We start from the raw sequence: 22,886 nt of genomic DNA on the forward strand, positions 1-22,886 counted from the left end.
GCACACACTGGGGAATGTATGAATGTCCAGACTGCATTTACCATCAACACTGACTGGACTTTCACATGACAAGTGGTTCATTTTTCATATCATTTTAACTGACTGAATTTACAGCATGTACATTTAAGTCAGTTTTGGTGTTACCAGAATTGTCACATTTCTTTTCTTTCATCCGCCTCCCCTCACCTCCAACCTCTGCAAGCCAATCAAGATAATATTTCCCGCACCAGTTTGTCCACTGAACGCACATCCCACCATCGACCTCCCAGTAATACAGCAAACAAGCTGACCCTCTAAGTGTCAAAGTAACAGAGCATTACTGAGTTTTATTTCTTTGAAGTCTGAAGGTACAATTTCCTCATATTCCTAATATATTGGCTTGTAAATATACTGTGACATACTGTAGGTAAATAATGTCTACCATTTTAATGAGTTTCACTTTAGAGAGAGGATCATTTTCCTGAGTTTCAGACTCCACAAGATTTTATTATGAAAGAAGAGATGCAGGAAAACAGACTGATCAAAGACGAAGTAATAATGTCCTGCAGCCACAGTGGCTCCATCTCCTCCAGTCCAGGTATAATGAACAGCGCTTATGTGGAACAGTGCAGCTGCAGCAAATATCAAAGCAACCATACTTACCTACATCAAAAAAATCCACACACCCACTCACGTCTGATGGCTCTGCCACTACGACTTTAGAGTTAGTTTCAGTGTGACAGTCGCCATAATTCATTTTCATGTCACCATCTGCACCCTGCTAGTCAGACGCTGGTGCAGTTAGTCGAGGGCGGCGTTTCCGCTTTGCTGCGGATCTCCTTGATGTCGTTGAGCGGCGAGTCACTGGTACCGATCTGGCATTTGAACACCTGCTTGTAGGCCTTCCTGAAGTTCTCCGACAGGAAGGCGTAGATAACCGGGTTGACGGACGAGTTGCTGTAGGCCAGGCAGTGGGCAGCCACCCGCAACACGAAGGAGGCCTGGTTCAGCGGGAAGGTCCCGAACTCCACCCACAAGTGAACGACATGATGAGGGAGCCAAGAGAGGCAGAACACCACCACCACCACCAGGACCGTCTGAGCCGTCTGGGAGCCACAGAGTCGGAAAACAGACAGGAGAAAGAGAAGGATTAGTAAGAGCCCTCAGGGATGACACTGACAACATTAATGCCATACTCAGGTTTAAGTCTTACTCAAGATAAAATAATGAAGTAAGGTCCTGAGAGGTTAGTGCTTTGGAGAACTTCCTCCTTTTATTATTCTGCTGATGCTCTATTAGTATTTCTTCCTATTCCATCTGGTGCTTCTTTGCCATGTCCATCGATGGACCAGAAATTTACCTCGCTACACTTATAGTTAATGATTTCATCTTTCTGTTCATTTCACAAAATTATTCTGTGACTATTTTTAATGTTTTAATGGGTTAAATGAGGATGTAAGGTTTAAGATAAATACATAATCATGAACATAAAATACTGAAATGAACCAGGGTTAAGTACTTTTTTTTATCAACACTAGCATATTATTGTATTCATGGCCAACATGCCTATTTACACTGAGCAACAGTAGCATTCATTTGGAGTTTTACGTTTTTTGAAGCACACTTCCTGTTTTATTTTGGTATGTCTTCCCTTGGGGGTCTTTGTTGTCTTTACCTCCCCGGAGTATCCAGCCTTGAGTCTGTTCCATCTTCAGCTGCTAGTTCATCTTTATTCTCATTGTGCTCCTTTCTGGTCTTTTGTAAACCTTTTGGATACCTTCTTTGGGGTTTTATCCCTGTGTTTTCTTTGTTTGATGGACACTTGGACTTTCTTTGTTTGACTTTCTTATTTCCTGGACTCCCAGCTGCCTTTATCTTGTGTCTGAGAAAAGCTGAGCCTCTCAAGACTCCTTCCCACACTGAAGCTTTACTGTCAAAAATTAACATCACTTATAATTGCTTCCATTCTTAGAAGCTTTACCTTTGGTAAATGTCTCATTTCATGTCTCACTGCCATTTTTTAATTTAAAACAATCCAACAGAATAGGCTTATGCATGCTCATCTTAATAAGGATTCATTATCACAGAGTTTGAGACATAAGACACTAAGTTGTGTACTATTTCTGAATGAGGCCAATAAACTTTTTAAATAGTTTTGTATAAATTGGGATTTTAGTTAACAAGTCCAAATCTGATTTTGCCAACCTCAGAGCAGCAAAGTTTCAGGGACCCCCTATGATTTTTGCTGCTACCCTTAGGTGGACTCAGACCCCATGTTGAGAACCAATGCACTAAATGCCCCACTTTGTTCACCAGCTAGTGAGACTAACCTTGTCTATCTGCCACATGGTGCTTGACAGATTTTTGGGTTGAGTTTTTTTTTTCTTTTGCCTCTTGCAGCTGCACACAAGGGTGACCATAACACAGCTGCAGGCTAAAAAAACCCAAAACAGTTACTTAAAAATGTCATGGTTTCAGGTTTTAGTTTCATCATTGATAATTTTCACCTGTCCCTGATTAGCCGCCCATGGTATTTAGTCTGTGTGTTCGTCTTTGTCTTGTAGCATTAAGTGTCATAGCTATTTTCCCTGTGTTTCTCAGACTTTTGGACTTCCTGCCCACATTGACTTTTGGACTCTTTACTGGTTGTGACCCGTGCCACTGTGTATTTTATCATTGAGTTTCTTAAAACATTTGGACTGCACCTGCTCTGCCTCTGGTCTGCGATTTGGGTACATTCACTTGTTTTTTCCTGGTGACACTGTTTGAACATTGTGATAATAAAAATGTAAAAAAAATACTCAGTAGAGCTGTGGAAACAAGCAAACTTGGACTGAAACAGTAATAACTGTCCCTGGAGGAGATCATGTAATCGCCTGAGTCCGCCACTGTTGATTCATGCATATTTAAATTGATCACATGAATATTAGTTATACTGCGATGCTTTCTTAAACCAATAGGTACAGTAAATCCATCTACTTTTAATTTTTATACTCATTCAGGAGTTATGAAACCTTTAACTGTATTCCATTAAAGTGACCAGCACCACATCCTGTAAATGTTCACATGGACCTCATATTTGAATTGCCCATAATGAAAATGCTCATACTTTTGATTTATGCACATGTACAGTACATACATGAAGATGATGGGGCAAACTTGTGGCTGGAAATAAATCAATGTAGAAATAATTCTGTCTAATTTATAGATTCTGTAGGTCTGCATTGACACCTCTCATCTATAAGGCTTGTTGAGTCTATATACATTTAACAATGACAAGAATGTCAAAAAAGAACAGCAACAACCACCTGGAGTAGATTATGTAAAATGTGAATATTGAGAGGACACTGGCAGAATAAGACAATCTGAGATCATTCTGTTCTGCTGCTAGAAACATTAAAAGCACATCACATGTTCTTGCAGTCGGCATCTAGGACGTCTCCTCATAAAAGACACAATTACTGAAAACGGTGACCAGATAAGTTAAAAATAAAGTGTGATAACTTAATGTGACAGTTACAGCAAATCGATTTTATGGGATGTCTCAGAGGAAAGCTAGGATGTTATTACTTCAGGCAGGACTATCAGTAATGCCAAAGGCTACAGCTGGAGAGTGTCGTCATAAAAACTAATTACATGCTGCCTGATCTGCTGAGCCCCTCCACTGCATTTCTAGGTAGGTAGATTCATTCCAGAGCTAATTACTTCCAATCATAGCAAATAAAAAAATGCTGAGGAGCCTTGACATTTATTAGAAATGCAGCTTTTTCTGTTGTTGTGTTCAAGGACAGTTGGAAACATAACACATGCCAAATCCTTGCTTGCTTGACCAAGTGAAATCTAAAATTGCCAATAGCCCCACTACTTTTCCCCTTGAGGAGCATATAGAATAAAAAAAAAAACTTCTTTCATACAGTTTCACAATATGCTGTAACTACTTGTTCCAACACTTCACTGAGGTGAGATCACAATAATATTAATAAAGGTATTAATAATATTAATAATGTTTTGAGATGAAATCTTTTGTGACTGCACCGTTGTATCAATCAGAAGTCTCAAGAGTTATTATACACATCAGAATTACAGCATTCAGAGAAGTTCCGGTTTTGTGGCGCTGGATAATTCTTGTTGACACAACAGGGGTTCATAATGATGGAGCTGACAAAGGGTTGAGGATGTTATAATAGTTGTTGCACATAAAAGTACAAAAACATGTCTGTCGCAGCAGTAAGCAGCCGTCAGTGAGAACGTTCTGATAACGCTGCGTTCCAGACACCTTGGAAGTCAAACATTTCTGACGTCCTACCGGAGAAAGTACAAGCAAACGTCTCTCGAAGTTGGAGTTCCTACTTGTGAGCTATCTGCCCAACTTCATGAAGATGCAGCAATCGCAGCATCCATGGAAGCCTAAAATAATTCATACTACCATATAATAAAATCTGTTCTGCATGTAAATTGATTCTCACAATTTTTATCAAGTTACATACACAAAAAAAAAATACACCTTCACTAGATTTTTGAGTCTTGAGTCAAACTCTTACGTTTTGAGAAAAACTAAACAAAACTTTGCCAACTTACAAAACATTATTAGTTGTGAAAACTTTTCTGTAGCTCAAGAGTTTGAGTTAGAGTTTGAGTTAGGCTCAGAACTCACAAATCAGTTGAAGGAAGTTGTCTTGAAAGTTTGTTTTACTTTTTCATCTTCACAAAATAAAATATATGATGACATCTTTTATCTCATATGTTGTTTTTCCTCATCTGTGTCATTTACACAAGGAGATGCACTGCTGAGGTTTCAACTGTCAGAAAACTTGCCAGTGAAAGTCACCGGTTTGTCATGGTCAGACATGTCTTTTGTTTACTTTTGGCATTGTGCATCTGGAATGTTCTGAGGTCCAAAGTAAGGACATTCTAAGAAGGCATGCAGTGACCGAATTGTCGTCTTGCACTCCTGCAGTGTTCCTGCAGCCTGCCTGAGCTTCCTCAAGCCTGGGGAGGGGGCGAGAGGTAACAATTCGCTTCAACCATAGATTGCATATTAAGTATTTATTGTACTGTCTAAGGCTCCAACTCACTATTTGGACTGCAGTACTCATTTTTGGAAGCGCGGTTATTGCGTTTTGCTCCTTAAATTAGTTTAATTGAACACCCTACTATTATCCCACTATTTCATATTGATGTGGCTGCCATGAAAAAGGTATGTTGCCGACTGTTTGCTAACATATTCACAAACACAACTTCATGAACCCATGATTCCTCAGAATTCAAATTCTCACAATTGAGCAGAGTATTGATCAGATTTACGATAAACCTGTAATGAAACTGCACCTTATCGGTCATATCAGAGATAAACGTCAGAGATGGGATCATATCCAATTTGATATGAAAGGTTAATATTGGCCAGAGCATAATACACAAGCACACACACACACACACACACACACACACATACATACACAGACACAGAAGCAAGGGAAAGCTTCCCACAGCTGCAGTGGAGCCGTATGTTAACTGTGCTTTGTTTGGATAGCCTCCATAACACATTCATCTCTTCACCTCCACCCCTGAGAGCCATCAGTCAGGCTCATATAAACAGCAGCATCACCACAGGAAGAAAGAACTAATAAAATTCATGTCTCTCAGCCTGTCCTCCCCAGCCACACTGTCTCTACTTGTGACCCTGCTTTTTTGAAAGCTGTTAGCTGGACACTGAAATGCAGTCAATAATTGATTAAAAGCTGTTGAGTCATTTTTGAGGGGAGTGTCACAGTTTGGCAAAGCGTTCAAGTGATGGATTCTAGACACAAGACATTTCCCCATAAAGGAAAAGCACACAAAAAAAACAATATTAAAAGGCAAAATCAGCTATCGTGACATGATGTGCTCTGCAATTCAGGTCTCATTTTGTTGCTGTACTAAATTTCCGCTATTTCCGTAAATAACAGCCCACATGTAGATCTTGTTGAGGTATTTACAATACAGCCACAAATTGTTGCAGAAAATACTTCTGACATGTAAAACATCAGTGACGGTCATCAAGTTGTCACATCAGTATGTCAGAATCAAAGTGAGGTTTTTCTAAAGCGTCTTCCACCGACTGTTGACAATCATACTGTAGAACTACAGGGAGAAATCCATTACATAAATTTGTTGAAGTTCCTTGTTGTTTGTATGGAGGCTGCTTCTGATAGCAGCTTCAATCGACCAGACTGCATTACAGCTGATAACACTGATTGGATTTGGAGGCTAGCCCAGTGTCAGATCATACACCTGGATACTAAATGTCTGTGGGCCAATATGGACAGCAGGCCGACATTAGCAGCTGGGCGCTTCAATATAGCAGTTTGTTGCACTAATGCTCCCGTCAGGTGCAGTGCTGTAGTCAAGACCATCTATACTGAGACCAGTCACGACCAAGACCAGAGTGTAATGAGACAGAGACAAAACCAAAACCAAGCAAACGTGACATCTTGAGTTCCTTCATGGGGTTGGAATAGCATGTTTTTCGGGACTTTTAAGCATTATTGCTGAGTGAGTAACACTCAGTTCAGTTCATTAGCTATCCCCATTTCAGTTTACAGATGCTGTTTAATAATTTCAAGATGTCTTGCCCAAATATTAACTTTCATAATTATCCATAACCATCTGTGTGCTCCGTCTGGATTCTTGACTGAATCATATGATTGAGAGAAAACTCATGAACCTACAGTATTAGCTTTTTAACCTCTCGTTCACCACCAAGAATCTCTTAAAATTACTGTTTGCCAAGTAGATTGAACTCTAACGCTCTGGTATTCCCAAAAACATGAACCATGAGCCATAACCTCAAAAAATCAACAGTAGTTCAGGATTTTTTTTATTATTTTTTTATCTGAATATGATAAAAAAAAACAGAGGGCGGAAAGATTCTTTTAAAGAGGGTTTATTACATGTTTGCACAAAGGATTTCCAGGAGGATTTAGGCAGATTTACTATGTTTATTTTCTCTCATTTGAAATTGGGAGGCTGTCTGATTCCCACTGTTTGTGGGTGAGGGTGATAAAAAGTTTTTCTGGATATATTTTACAACAGCAGTGGGAGTAACCTTGCTCTTCCCAGCTGCCACTGAGATTATGTTTCACAGGCCTGGTGATGAGCTGCTGAGACCCGACTGAACCACACAAACTATTGATTAATCACTTATTTGAACAAATTCCCTCCGCTTTCCTCCAAGGACACTGTGCCGCTCACAGCAATTTGTTTATTTGTCTAATTTGATTTGTATCTTTTGTTAAAAGCACGCCTGGTTTTCTGACATATCCGCTAATGCTGTAAGACAGCACAGAAAAGGAGCTTGAAAGCACGATCCCAACCTCATAATTAATTGATAACATGACTCTGATACAGAGAAATACAGATTTTCCTTTGTCATAACCTAGTTTAGGCTTCCAGGAATTGATATTTAGGGAGAAAAGATTAGTCACTTTCTTACTGAGAACTTAACTAAAGATCGATATCGCTCTCATGTTTGTTGCCCAAGAAACAGTTTCCCCATAAGCCACTATTATAAAAGAGACGTCTGTAAAATTGTTGACAGGACAATTTGAACTGCAAACAAAGTTAATTATGACTCTTTTCATTATGAGTCTTTGTTCCATGGTGGTTTTATCTTTGTAAAACTTTCCTAGAGCTCAGAAAAGTGATTAAAAAAATCTGCAAAATCATCAGGAACTGGTGGGCGGGGCTGGCGGGAGAAACACTACTGCACATATTAAGTGGGCCATATACCACTTAAGTAAACCCAGACGCTAGAAAACATTCACTGAATTGGCACCATTGCTGCATCTGGGATCATAATACATCCATGAGGTGTACAAAAACTGTAGTGGACCAGTGACTTCCTGAAAGTCATTAACACGAGATCATCAGGCAACCAGCAGGAACTTCAGCAAGTCCTATGTTTTGTTTAATGCACTGCATTTATTTGGGCCCTGGCACATTTATCCAAAGCACTTTACAATTAGCCTCACATTCACACACACCTTGGCCTGCCATCTGGAGAAAGTGGGTTCAGTGTCTTGGTTGAGAATACTGCAAAATGTGGACTCCCGCTCCGTGCTGAGCCACGGCCATCCCATTACCACTGGACAAAACCAGGCTAGCTGTTTCCCACTGTTTCCAGCCTTTCAGCTAAGCTAAGCTAACCCACTGCTGGCTGTTAATATTTACAATACAGGCATGATAGCAAATTGATCTCTTTGTCTAATTATTGAAATAGCTGACAGACAAACTGTAGAGTCATTAGGTAAAACTGAATATCTTTGGATTGCGGGAAGAACAAGAGATTTGAGGGCATCACCTTTAGCTTGGTGAAACACTGATCAATATTTTTCACCATTTTCTGACATTTTATTGGCCAACAATGATTAACCGATCAACTGAGAAAATAATCAACAGATTAACTGACTATTAAAATAATTGTTAGTTGCAGCCCTAAACCAAACCAAAGTCTCTTGCATGAAAGTCTTGTGTTTGACCCACCAATCCACCCTGTCCTGCTCGCTGTGTGTACTTTCTTGCTATTTATATTATTTTTGTCTGTATAATTTAGAAAGTTGTGCTGACAGTCAAAAACCAAAGTTTAAAAAACAGAATATTAATGTGGAACATGGAAGCATTAATTAGGCCTACATTTCACAGTTCAAGTGCAGTGACACTGGGCTGCAGTGAGACTGCAGAGGAGTTGAGTCATCATGGGAGCTGTCAGTAGGACACGTACTTGAAAATGGGTTGTGTGGCAGCACCTTCACTTTGATTTCATACCATGGAAAGAAATGATGACAGCTTTGGGGGATTACTTTCTTATTGCATCATGTCTGACCCTTTTCAAAGCACCCTATTTGTCAATAAGTTTATAAGTAGCCATACCTGATTCCATTTCCTGTTTATTATTCTGTGCTATTTTGGATTTTTTTTTTCAATTACTTGCTGTATTTTTCAGAGATTTGCAAAGTTTCGTCAACAATATCATGACCTCCACATACATTGTCCCTAGCTAAAATAAGATCAGTGAAGTTGATGCCCCTAGGGAGCTGAACATTAAAATGTCATGGTGAAGTTGACCTTTGACCTTTTAAATATAAAATGTCATCACTTCATCACTATCCTATTAGATATTTGTGTGTAATTTTGTCATAATTAGTGTATGAAATTTTGAGTTGTCGAGTTGTTGAATTTTGTGAGGTCACTGTGACCTCGACATTTAATTACCAATATCTAATCAGTTAATGTTAATGTTCCAAGTGAACATTTCTGCCAAGTTTTCAAAGAAAGATGTTCTTGGATATCATGTTCACAAGAATGGGATGAACAGGAAACATAATAAAAAAAACAGGCATAAAAGTAAAGGCTTTTCAAAAATTGTGAACCACAGAGGTCCCTCAGCATGCTGTCATGAATATGCACAAAAAATTAGGCTGATCGGTCCAGTAGTATTTCAGATTAGCTGCAGACAAGTTATAGTTCCAGCCATCATGCACATACTCACACAGAAGTGATTACATGATCCCCTCCTGGCTTGGGCCTGCCAGGGATAATAATACAAAAACTAACAATAACGTGATCTGTTTGCTTCCAGCACATATATTATTCATTGTCCATTAATTGTACAACAACATGCTATGTTGTCCTACACATTGTCATAGACAGTCACTGGACCAAACAGACACACTGCCGAGGAAACACAGATTTTGGCACCTGCACCACATTTGTGTATCCATAAAAATGTAAATCTGCATGTTGCAGTAGCTTTAATGTAAAATTACTAGTGTTTGGCAGGATTATACAAGTTTCTCTTTGTTGAAGCTGTTGATACTTAAGTCAGATTTGATAAGTGTGCACAAACAGTCTGTTCTGACAGTAGTTATAGTTTAACAGCAGCTCCCCTACCAAGGTAATTTCTGTATTACAGGCTGGCTTTAAAGCACTGTTTGCCAAGCGTTTATCACAAAGCTGTCAGCGTGACATTGCCTCGCCTGTGTGCATTCTCCACCCGTACCCTGTGAACACAGTAAATCATGAGAATATCTCAAATTCCTGTTTAGTTGTTTTAGGTCTCATGTAATAAAGCACGTACTTAGGGAGGAACACATGAAAGCACATGTACTTTCTCATCAGTTCCTCCCCTCCCAGCAGACCAGAGGTCTCTACTCTCCTTGTGTCATAGCATAAGGCCATTATCAGATCAGGCCAGGCCACAAAACTGACCAGCTGTGAAGAAGAATGCACAGACAGACAGTGGACACATCGGCAATCAAGCAGGCGACAGCAGATAACTGGCTCTCTGGGAAGCTAAATGACCTCCACAAAGACTAATGTGCGCTAGATGGCAGTTTGATTGCACGCTGCCTTTTGGCCACTTTGCTCAAATGTGCCAGGTAACAGTTAGCATTTTAATATCAATATTCATCATTTTGGCCCAGAGGAAAAATGGTTGGAAATAGTTTCCTCTTGACTGCCTGGTGAAGTGGTGGAAACGTTACAGCATGAGGTACAGACAGACTAGGTCCTTCGCTGAATAGCGTGTGCAGGACTGTGGGTCCGAGCAGCTGCGATATATGTAACTTCTTAAAGGTCAAGAGCACCGACCCTGCTTTGAACGAACCCATATGTCGACAGAAGAAAAGGCTGCAGTGGTGTCAACCATGAAATACACTGTTCCAGGTTAATAGATGATACTTCAGGTGCAGGTACAACTTGTATTTGCCTTGTCATAAAAAGTATGAAATGAGTGATGCCATTTACCATCGTAATCATCATCATTAGCAACATTATCATCATCATCATGGCAGACGATACTGTAATACTCAATTCAAGGGGTCAGATGGCCACTTGTAAGGGACACTATTATACAGAGAGTGATTTAAACATTATGAACCTACACTTGTGCAATTCCACACTCATATTTCGAAATATGAGTCCTGGAAATAAGTGCTGTAATTCTGCACAAATTCAACTGGTAACAATTAGAACCTGACTGATATATCATTCAATCGATATTATCAGCCAGTATGGGCCTCACAGTGTCATCAGTGTCACTATATATATACTGTGCGATATAGCTCTATAAGAAAACTTTTTTTTAACAAAACATATAGGAGATTGTTTTTATTTGCCAGCTTTATGAGGACTGTTTTGTGTATATTTATTTTTATACTCTTTTTGTGGTGTTTCATTTACAGCTATCTAAAATTACTAAAAATACCATGTAACATTTATTCTTACACTGTAAAATATCCAGCCTCCTTTTGTGTTTATGTATATACTCTATCTTCTGTGGACTAAATTCCATAAAAGAGTATCAACAGATATAAAGATACCTGAATTGTTTTACTCCTTAATATCAGTATTTATTTATATTTTTGAAAACATACCAGTGAAAGTTTACTGTTTCAGTGCCTGACAATAAAGATTTATATTCATTTCAAGAATATAAGCTGACATATTGATATCAGAGGTTTTTTTTTTTCTTTTGCTCCCTAATATCGACGTCGACATTGGGTCTGGTAATGAACAGAGCCAGACATATATATCGATCAGTGGACATTATCAGCGTGATATTGGCATGACAGTTACATTATCAGTATTGGTGTATATGCTGTACAATATTTTTTTTCCAGAACATAATGCAGATGGTTTTTATTTTCTTATTTTAGTTTTGATGTATATTTGATCCCTTTTCAATTTAAGTTTTAATCCTAATTTATTTTTGTTTTTCTATTTATAGTTATTTTGAATTATTACAAATATGACAGTTTCTGTTTCAGTGCCCTGATGTCATTTTGGATTTTATTTACAATATCGGCTGATATATCGATATTGGACTTTTCTTACTCCCTATTATTGGAAGTGGCATCTCCCGAAAATCCAGTATCAGTCAGGCTCTAGTTAATAAACCACCCAGTCACTACTATCTGTGACCTGACTACAGCCCGACAGATGTTTGCTAACATATGGTTGTAAATCTTGATATATATAAATATATATATATATATATATATATATATATATATGTATGTATACCCCATTCACATCCCTCAAAAGGACAGCTTAAAACATACATACCTTTTTCTTTGATGCCTCTGACTTTTTCGACATATTTCTTAGCTTTTTGTGCAAGTGATTTAAAACCTGTGGGCAAGGAAATAGAGGAAAGATATATTTTGAATAGTTCAATAATTTCCACAATTGTGAAAATGACCCATGACCCGTGTGAGTAGCTTTCCTTACCTTTGCATAACAGAAGGTAATGAGCAGCAGGGGCAACACGTACCCAAAAACAAACGTGCAAACCACATAGACCTTCTTCTGGTTTTGATCTGGCCACACTTCCCAGCAGAAGGTGTGATTCTCTCCTCTGTGGAAAATGTTCTGGTAGTACATGACGGGCGCAGCCATGGCCAGAGACAGTATCCAAATCACCACCACACCGATCAGAGCGTGCTTGGCCACCCGGATGGATGAGGACTTTCTGGAATGCACGATGGCAATGTACCGGTCCACGGACATGGCAGACAGGGTGAAGATGCTCACCAGCATGGACACGGTGAAGAAATAGTGGATGAATTTGCAGATGAAGGCGCCCAGGACCCACGTCGGCATCATGTAGATGGTGGACTGGAAGGGGATGCAGAAGAGCAGGTAGGAGAGGTCGGCGATGCTGAGGTTGAGGATGAAGATGTTGGTGGTGCTCCGTGGTTTGCCCGGTTTGCTCCGGGCCAGCACGGTGATCACCATGGAGTTACCCAGCACGCCGAGCGTAAAGATGAGCCCGAACACCAGCAGCGTGATGAAATTATCCGTGCCGATCCCGAACAAAAGTTTCTGGTCCTCTTCCTCCGCTGTGCTGATGTTCCACGGCTCATCCAAGAGCCAAACAGCCTCTGATAAGTTCATGATTTCCTTTTGCCTCTTTAGATGAACTTTTGACAAAATGACCTATGGGAGGTCTGCGTCCTGCTGCAGCTGCTTCATGACAGTTTTACGAGCGAGGACTGTTCCTCTGGTGCCTCTCCATTTGCGCTCCTGTAGAACCTTTTTCTGTTTCTTTGCCTCAAGGTTTCTGTAGATCCAAGGTTTTCTAATTAAATATCACATTAGTAACACGTGGAAACAAGCTATCAATGTTTCTATACAGTGTTCATCGCTCTTGCCGCTGCGCGTCTTGGAGTCTCTCCTGTCCTTGTGCGCACCTGATGTGTCTGCGCACCGATCCACTCTGTAGCCTGTTTTCTCTGCGTCTGGACTTTTCCCCTCACATTATAGCAGGGGCTGGGCTGTGATTCTCACGTCAGCACTAAGTATACCACCTCCCAAGAAATGCAGAGGGGTAAAAAAATAAATATTTATGTGATTTATGGTCTTCACGTTTCTGAAACCATCCATCTACAATTTGAATGCCAGGGGCCAATGTCATTTTCTTAGTCAGACTCAATTAGTCTTGACACGGTGTGGCTTGTGAGCAACAGTTACTGTGATTTTCCGAAAAAAAAGAAAGCCACAAAACCCCCCCACAAAACCATCTTTTTCGGAAAGCTTACCATGATTGCCTTATTTGAGTTTCATTCTCTCCTGTCATAAAAAAGGAAATTTCTTCCTTAAAACGTTTTAAAAAGTTCAGTCATGTCACATTCTGCTTTCCGTCCACATTATTTGAGCAACCGATATGCATGAATGGAAAATGCATATAAATGAAGGGATTATGGTGATGAAATTTTCATGATCAGCATGAAAGTCACATTACAAAGAAAAGATGGACTCTGAAGTAGTGTCAGTACAATTCTGGATGTTTTAGGCCAATAGCAATAACAATGTTAGGGAGGAAAAAATTTAAATCTTGATAAATCAGCCCATATTGCAATGATCCCTCAAATGTGCTCATCAAGCACTTGTGACAAAAGTATGTAGATGGAGTCAGGATATTTTACAGTTCAACAATAAAATTCTTTGCTCATAAAACAGTAAACTTGAACATATTTTTCAGAATTATAAACTGATATTGGCCTATCACAGCTATATCAGTCTATATCATTACTAATATGTAGCAATATGTCATCCGATATATGCTGATATACAACATATGTTGTTCTATATGTTTTTTTTTCTCATTCAAATTTAAAGCTACTACAAGGAACTTTCATATTTTATTGATTTTGGCAGTAGTAGTACTTCATTCATTCATTCATTCATTCATTGTTTTTAAACAGACAATGATGTGCTTTTTCCAGACTGCTGCATGGTTCCATAAGGATCTATACTGTCAATTATAACACCAAATATGGAATAAGAGTTTTGTCAGTTCTGACAAATGGATGGAAATTTGACTTCCAACTCCAAAAACCTCTATCTAACAAAACAATTGATCTTTTATGGCAGATTCCAAAACAACTTAAATAATACATTTATTATAGAGAAAGACAAAAACAATTTCTAACACACATCTGTAGGCATCATAAGATTGAAAGATTTTCTGTAGTTTTTGACCCGAGGGCAAATTCCTTTCCCTCAAAATGAGCTGATTCCTCAGGAGGCTGAAGGGTCATTCTGAAGTCCAAGTTCAAAAGCTGTTGATGATATTTTCCTGTGTGAACTGCTGGCTCATTTTTCATGGTCGGAAAACTCTCAGTTGAGCTTATCATGCCATGGCTGACTGAAAACACATTATTGAAATACTATAGCAATAATATCTCTATAATCACAAAGACCCGTGTCTGCTGCCACCATAATAACCTGAGCTTAATCGATTATAGGCAGATAAGCTGCCATGTGCAGCTATCTGATGTGGTCGATCAGCACTGCTGGTGTACAACTATTTTTATTATCTGAGTCTATTCATTATTTAGGCTATAAACAGTCAGAAAATATTGAGAAATGCCTGCTTGTCTCTCAGAGCTCAAGTTGGCGTCTTGAGACAGCTTGCTTTGTCCAAACAGTCAAAGACCCAAAGTAGCTTCCTATGACATAAAACAAAGAAAAGCAGCAAATCCTCACATCTGAGAAGCTGGAACCAGATCATGTTTGGCCAGGATTAACTATCAAAATATTTGCCAACGTATACACACTCAGCTGTCTAGTGACAGTGGAATAATGCTAGTACAAACACTACACTACACTACAGTATGTGACATAAACCATCCATTAGAAGTCACAACAGGCTGATGAGCTCAAAGACAATAAGCAAGCACTATATAGGATCCGAACTGTTTTGAGTTTGGCTCTAGTTTGGGGCTCATAGGTGCAGTGTCTGATTGCCAAAATTAATGATGAAACAACATGGATGTTACTGCTACACTTATTCTTAAACATGCAATAACCCACTGTTTTGGCCACTTGGGGGCAGCAAAAACAAGTTGTGAATACAACATTGACATATTCTCACCTCTTAAATTGATATGGTGAACTTTATAGAATCCAAAGTGACACCAGGGCAATAATTTCAATAATTGACACACAATAATTACAGCTAACACTAAATACATTGAAACAAGCAATTTAATAACTGGAATTGAGAAGAAGGATCAAATGAAAATAAAAATGCTACCTATAAAACTAAAACATTTAAATATACTAATATGGACAAATATCGCTGTGCTAAGCCAGTATCGTCCGATCAATACATGTATCTGGAAATCAGTTGCGTATCTATAAAAAACAGCTGTTAAAGAGAAACATTAGCATTCATTCAGAGTCCTGGTGAATGTAAGTATGCTATTCATTGTCTTTTTGCTCTGTTTTTGGTCTCTACCAACTCTTGAGGGAAATATCTGACTCTTGAGCCGCTATATGTTTAACTATGTTCACCAGCTAGTTGCCAATAAACATTTGGAGCTTGAAACGATGCTGTGTTAACAGTTTGAGTGTTGTTTTTTATTTATTTATTATTTTTTTCCTTAACAATCTTGAAATGTAAAACACAACACTCCCTGTAGATATGCTAGATGACGTCTCCCAGGAGAGACTGCTCAATCCTAAAAATAACATTTCCATTCTGTATTTATTATTCTGGACTTCTGCTATACTTTTTTTTCCCCCACATACTATGTTTATTGTTACCATTATACATATAAATGCAAACACACCCACAAATTCCTTGTATGTGAAAATCTACTTGACAATAAATCAATTTCTGATTCTGATTAGACACAAAAGCAAATAGGAAAGATTTTGTGTAATTGATATACTGTTGTAAAAGCAAATTCATTCTTTTCTGTTGTCACAGATAATTGCACCTGTGGATGTCACAGTCTTCATTAATTTTCCATCTTGTTGTACCGCCTTCTAATAACACATTTCACAGCTGACAGACAGATTCTTCTGGCAGCAGTGAGAGGACCTGGTTGTATTGCATCTCCTTGTGGACAGTGATTGCCTCCATGTCAGAAGGCAGGCTTCTTTTCGCTGCCCATTGTTTGCCTTCCTACTCCTCTGCTGACATCTGTTGTATTGGTTTGTGTCCCATTAGACTCGGCCGTCTTAGCAGAAATGAAACCGGTGCGGGTTCTCCAAACTCTGCCTGCAGCGATGGCAACCAAGCTGCAAAGCGTAGGTGAGAATGGGTCAGGATGGAATAATTCAGCGGTCTCTGCTCCCTGTCGGACTCACTCAGCCCATGGGTGCAGCTAGTGGCTCGCTGTGCCTCCCAGCAAACCGAAACGGTCCTGACAAGAGGCCAGACCAAACAGCAAGGAGAGTAGAGAGCACACACCACAACAGCCATCCATCCATTTGGACATGATTAGATTGAATGTAACCTCTAAATGGTCAGTATAATTGTTATTCAAAGGTCAGACACACAACAACAACCAATACAAAACAAATAAATAAAAGGTTATATTCTACTAAAATATAATAGAATATTTTGTGTATACTAGATTCATCCCATACATAACATATTCTACACATTTTTATTTTCTTTGTAATTGTTATATTCTTTATGTTTGTACTGTTCTTATGTTACATTTGTAATTATGTTCTGAGTGTCTGCGTCTATAATCTTCATATCCTTAAGTGGAAAATGGTATTACTGATGAAGAGCTGACTTTAGCTTGAGTGTAGCTGAGATCAACAGTTGTCTATTGACAGGTTTTGTTATTTACAGTCAACATTAAGCCTAACAATAACTGGTAATTCAGTATTAGCAGTGTCTGGTCACTGTGTTGGCTCATTGAGCTGAGTTGTCTCAGTTTATTAAGACATGAAGGCTAAGGTTCAGGCAGGGTCACAGAATAATTCTTAGACATGTCTATAAAACAAAGATTTGTTTAAGCAGACACAAATTCATACCAACTTGTCAAAACTGTGATTCAAAAACATGTGAAACTGCACTGTTGGCTTTGGGATCCCTGGTTGTCTAAGTCTAAAAACGGGGCATGGCCTGACGTGTTCGGAAATCCTACATTTCCCATAATGCACCTAAAGCAACATTTTAAATGAGTCCTCCGCCTGCAATGCCCTAATTTGCAATGCAGGCTTTTCATTCAAAATAGGTGGTCTTTAAGGCCAAATCAAGTTATTTTCTCAGACTTCAGCCTTGCAGAACCACATAAGATATCATACAACTGTTTTCATTGGCTGAGTGAGATTCCTCATGAGCCTCTTTAAAATTGTATAGTATTTTAAATATCAGACATTCTAATATGTCCATTCGGTGGCATATGACCACCCACCAGCAGTCTTTACAGTAGCCTGTTACTTGCCTTTTTTTCTTTACATTTTTATTAAAAGTATTGATGGATATCTTCCACTAGGTGGGGCTAGTTTATATTGATGGGATGCATTTAAGAGATCTTAACATCAGCTGTGGTGGGACTCTGCTGTTGACAGCTTAATGTGTATTTGAGTGTTTCAGCCCTGCTGGACGGCTGTTGCTGCTGCTGCCTCTGGCACTAACACCTTCTGTGTGTGTGTTCGGTGGGTAGTCATCGGTGGAAATAATGAGAACACTGTACCAGCCAATTTGATTTAGCAAAGTGACACAGGTTAACATCTGTGGTTTCCAGCAGCAATTGCATCTAAAGCTCCAGCGTTTTGTGGATGCATAATCAACATTGGGAACATTGAGAGCTGGTCCTTACCTCCATGGTTTTTTTTTTTTTTAAGAGGCCTTTGGAACTGACTGGAGAGGCACGTAAACCATTTACCACACAGTCACACCTGACACCACAGTGCTTCCACTACAATCCCTCCTCCTTTCAAACAGTTTGCTCCACCTGTTGGTCAAAGAACAAAAAAAAACCAATATGTAGTGTGTGGAGAATATTTTAATATTCATGAACCTTGAATACTAAATTAAGGCAAGGTGTAGAGCTATATATATATGTAAGCCACTTTAACAAAGTATTTAAACTTCTTTTGCAAATAACGCATATCAGAGACAATTAATTGCTTCTTCCATTTCTCACATCCATTAATTTCTAATAATTGACATCTTGTCAACCATTACTCCTTAAATAGGTGATATTACACTGTGACAGGAATGCTGTAAAATTTACAATAACTTATTGGCAGCAATTAGTTGTTAAGTTGCTGTAAATACATTTCACTGTATGATTATTGTAAAGCTAATCTCATACCACAATACTGTAATAATTACAGTAATAATCACAGTACTGTAGTTGTAATAAAAGTAATAATCAGCATGCTTCATTGTTTATCACAATACTAATTCAACTGCTGTATTCATTTTAATACTATAAAGTAATAACTGCAGAATAATTACATATTGTAAGAAGAAGTTATATATTTCATCAATTTATTGAACTTCTACATACTTAAATACATTAAAAAAAACATTTTACACTGTTTCAGTTTGGCCATTTCATAATAATCAGAGTTCAAATTAATGCTGAATGTTCTCTGAATGAGTAAGTGTCTGTTTTTTTCATTGTTTTTTCATTTTTGTTCATTTCAAAATGGTATTTTTTCAAAGTTTTCCACCGGTGATGGAGATGTCTGAGCGTGCAAACTCAGCCTCACTCTTTCATTCATTTAACCACCTTCTTGAAAAGCACTGCGATATTTGCTCATATCCAAAAATATGTTGATAATGTCAAATCTTTAAAATAATTTTTGAAAGTAGGTGTGTTTATCCCTCCGATCACAAATGTGAGATTTTCTTTTGTGCATGTATCTCTACTTCAGTCCTGCAAACTGTTGGGTATTTGGTTTGTTTACAGCACAGAGCAGAAGAGGTTGTGTGTCTAAAACTGCTGTAAAAACTGCAACTGAGACACATCGTCTGGATGTCCTATGTCCTGATTGTCATGTATATGTGTTCAGGGTGGGACTCTTACCAAAAATGTGAAGTTTGGTGCACATTGCATCATTTAATCCAAAGTTATATCAATTTCATGTTTCATGGCGAGACATCAAAATGCCACGCCTCTCCCTTCAGCGACCACTACAGGAGACACCAGTTGAGCTGTGACAGTCACAGCGAGGTCAGGCGCCCAGCAGCCAAGTTTCAGGCAGATTTGACCAAGTTAATGCAACTTTCTGAGTTTTGGCGAAACATCGACCTTCCCCTTGCAGTCATGGCAACGGCGTTTGACAATATGTCAAGATCTTCACAATATAAAACTACCAAGGTCTTCAGGCCTCTCTGACCAGATTTGAGTTTGATATGGTCAACCTGCTAAAACATGTCATTTCCTGTAAGCACTAGGTGACACTATGACTACTGCATAATATTGTCATGTAGATATGTTCAGGGTAGGACTGTTATCAAACATGCGAAATTTGGTGCAGATCGGATGATTTATACTGAAGTTAGAGTAATGTCATGTTTCATGGCGAGACATCAAAATTTCACGCCATGCCCTTCAACTTTATAGTGAGGTCAGGCGCCATGATACATATGTGTATTGATTTTCTTTCATGTCAGTGAAACATTCTTTTACCACCTTGGAGGAGTAACATCATGTCCACATATTGTCTGTAAATGCCGCTGCACGTTGGCTCATCAAACTTGATAAAACAGTTTTATTTCATCTTCGTGTCTGTCAGAGACAAAGTCACAGAGCAGCTCTGGATGTGTCTGTAAGCAGAACACAGACAGACAGACTGCAGCACAGCTAACATCAGACAGACAGAGGGAGGAACATCAACTTAAAGTTACTGTGAATGAATGATATCAAACTAGGAGAGGAGGAAACACAAGTTTACCTGATTACTGTTCATCACGTTCACTCTCGATATGTTATTTTCTCTTTAGTTCTGCTTCATCCTCTTGTCAAAGTCTCATCTCATCAAAGTCATCGCGGGGCCCTACACAATTTGCATAGTGTGCATACAGGGCTGACCAGTTCTGGGAATATGCCGGTCTTGTTGGTTCCACACAGACTCATGTCGCGAATTCTCTGCTTGTTTTGCAGTTGCAGTTTGCGTGGGTTTCTTTCAGCAGAAGAGATGCCGTCTCTGTTTCACAATTGAATCAGGCACGCTGCACTGCACACTTTTTGTCACAGAGATAAAACAAGTCAATAAGTCTCAAATGCGAGCAAGTCTTAAATGAAAAGGTTGTATTTATTGAAGCTTGTGGGAGTTCTGGTTCAGAAAACTCAAAGTAATAAAGTCTTTAGATTACTTCCATCTGTCAGCAAAGTGGTTATGGACAACAGAAAATGTAGTGGCACCATAACTTCAGGCAAACCTTGAATTAAAGTATGTGAGTGTCTTAACCTGATGTTATATTCAGTGTCCAACAGTTTTAGGGGTATTTAAGGGGGCAGTTCACCCCACAATCAAAATTACATATTTTTCCCCTGATCTTCAATGCTGTTCATCCATCTAGACTGTTTTTTTTGGTGTGAGCTGCAGAGTTTTGGAGATATAGGCCACAGAGATGTCGAAGTGCACTCAAAATAATCCACAGACCTGGTTGTGAGCGGTTCCATGTGGAAACAACTTGCTATTAGTTCTACTGGAACTTTTTTTCTATTAGAAAGAAAGTAATTCCAGTAGATTCTATTGCTAAACAAAGTAGTTTCTCCACAAAAATTGCTCACAACAAGGACTGTGGATTATGTTGAGCAACCAGATCATGATTTCTGGAAAGAGACATTGCTGTTGAGTTTTACAAACGTTTTCAGCACTTTTAGCACCACAGGACTGGTGTCATCTAGTTCCATTATAGTGGCAATTAACATTAAAACAGCATAGATAAAAAAAATAGTGCTACAGGCCTGAGGAAAGATATGTATTTTTGATTTGGGGGTGAACCGTGCTTTTCAGAGTGAAGAAACACATTCAAAGGAAGATAAATCCTACTATTTTGTTATTCTACTAACCATACAACTGTAGCTATCAGCCTTATCAACCAAACCCTGTGCAAGATGGGAGTCTGTGTGTGAATGATTTGTATTTACTGCCATGACTGGCTGTGGTTGCGGCCCTGCCCAGTGTGTGAGATGTTATCTCAGCTTTTTCCCCCTTCTATGAGATTAAAACGAATAAGGTGAAACCAGACAATATTAAATATCCAACAGGTTTCTTGGAGGTCATTAGCCAAATGTGTAGAGATAAGTTGCCACCACTTAATATATGCCCTAAAGTGCCCTTTTGGTGGAAGTACTCCGTTTAAACTTAATCTTCTGAACATTCAAAATGATTTCATGTCAGCATTAGTAAAATTAGAGACGTATTCTCTTTAAATTAAAAATACTGAAATGCTTTGAATGAATCCTGGTCGTTGCTTCAGTTACTTTGCCAATTTTACACTTTCTGTCTCTCTGTCATGCTTGGTCAGTGTCGCTGCTGTGTGAGTGTTTTATCAAGTGTGTGTTTGTACTGAAACATCTGAGCAATTTCTCACTTCTATATTAATTGTTTTGTACACTTGTTTTACATTCAACCATTTTCATCAATTTCCTTACAAACCATAATCTATTTCTCAACTAAGCTGGACTGTGCTGTAGTTGTAGGTAAATGTGTAGATCTAGGTATAATTATAACTATAGATATAGGTACACATATAGATATATGTATGGGTATAGGTATAGATAGGCCAACAAGTTAGCATTACATCTAGGCAGCACTAGAGCTGAATGTAGCAATATGTCATATCAGGACACAGTAAGAGAGACCCGGTTGCACCAGATGTTCATGTTCAAAATAGCCCTTTATGACGTAAGTGGAGATTTATGCATCACTGGCAGATCTTACATTAAGATTAGTCCATATTAAATATTTACACTTGGTAACTGCCTGGTCTAACTGTACATAGTCAGCTGAACTGCTAAGTAGCATTTGTTTGTTAATAGAACCAAAGCAGACTGAAGAGTAAGCAGGATAATGGAGCCATTACCATTTGGGACTGCTCTACGTCATGAAATTTATATTTTAAAAAAAAGGTTGATGCCCTCCAATCAAAGTTTGGCAGTCCACCTCCTGCCGCCCCCACTATTGAATCTGTGAAACAGTCCTCATTTTCAAATACAGGATGGTGATCGAGAGTCATCATTCACAGGAGTTTGCACTAGTTTTGCTAACCCTCTGCTTAGTATTATTCAATTCTGGTGGTTTTGATGGCTGTAGAACTACCACCGGGCTTCATTTGTTCCCTTGATGATGAGAATAAGCAGGGCTATGCCTATATACTGAAAATACCCCACAGAAACACACATATTGGAGAGGCTCTCAGCTCTTTAGCATTAGCTCATCTTGCTACAACACAGCAACAGCAAAAATGGCCATAAATGTGCTTCTAGGGTTGGCATCTATTTTTGGACATTATAGCTATTATAGCTTGCAATGCTGAAGCAGTTTGCATGGTGAGGGAGAAATATTTTTCTTTATATATGTAAAATTGCTGAATCACTGTTAAATCCTGTTGAATTACAGGAAGGGGGTCACTTGGTGTGGATATTCTGATT

The 22,886-nt window shown here is 38.8% G+C and overlaps 1 protein-coding gene across 1 annotated transcript; it reads right to left on the reverse strand.

Moving 5' to 3' along the window:
• Positions 1–267: 267 nt before the first annotated feature.
• On the reverse strand, positions 268–12,935 carry LOC146321123 (galanin receptor type 1-like). Its single transcript, XM_084725622.1, has 3 exons — positions 12,247–12,935; positions 12,082–12,147; positions 268–1,085 (listed from the first exon to the last, which is right to left on the reverse strand). Exons 1-3 carry the CDS (start codon positions 12,910–12,912, stop codon positions 765–767), a joined length of 1,053 nt encoding a protein of 350 aa, XP_084581748.1. The 5' UTR covers positions 12,913–12,935; the 3' UTR covers positions 268–764.
• Positions 12,936–22,886: the final 9,951 nt, after the last annotated feature.

The sequence above is a fragment of the Lutjanus erythropterus genome, chromosome 9 (genome assembly GCF_056507025.1).
Source record: "Lutjanus erythropterus isolate fLutEry1 chromosome 9, fLutEry1.hap2, whole genome shotgun sequence".
NCBI lineage: Eukaryota > Metazoa > Chordata > Actinopteri > Lutjaniformes > Lutjanidae > Lutjanus > Lutjanus erythropterus.

What these genes read in the sequence shown, in the direction of transcription:
- LOC146321123 (XM_084725622.1), bottom strand. Translation starts at nt 12,912, where the DNA reads ATGAACTTATCAGAGGCTGTTTGGCTCTTGGATGAGCCGTGGAACATC. An exon ending in TTACCTTCTGTTATGCAAAG is followed by an intron (nt 12,148 to 12,246) that starts GTAAGGAAAGCT and finishes CCTTGCCCACAG; the next exon opens with GTTTTAAATCACTTGCACAA. An exon ending in CAGAGGCATCAAAGAAAAAG is followed by an intron (nt 1,086 to 12,081) that starts GTATGTATGTTT and finishes TGTGGCTCCCAG; the next exon opens with ACGGCTCAGACGGTCCTGGT.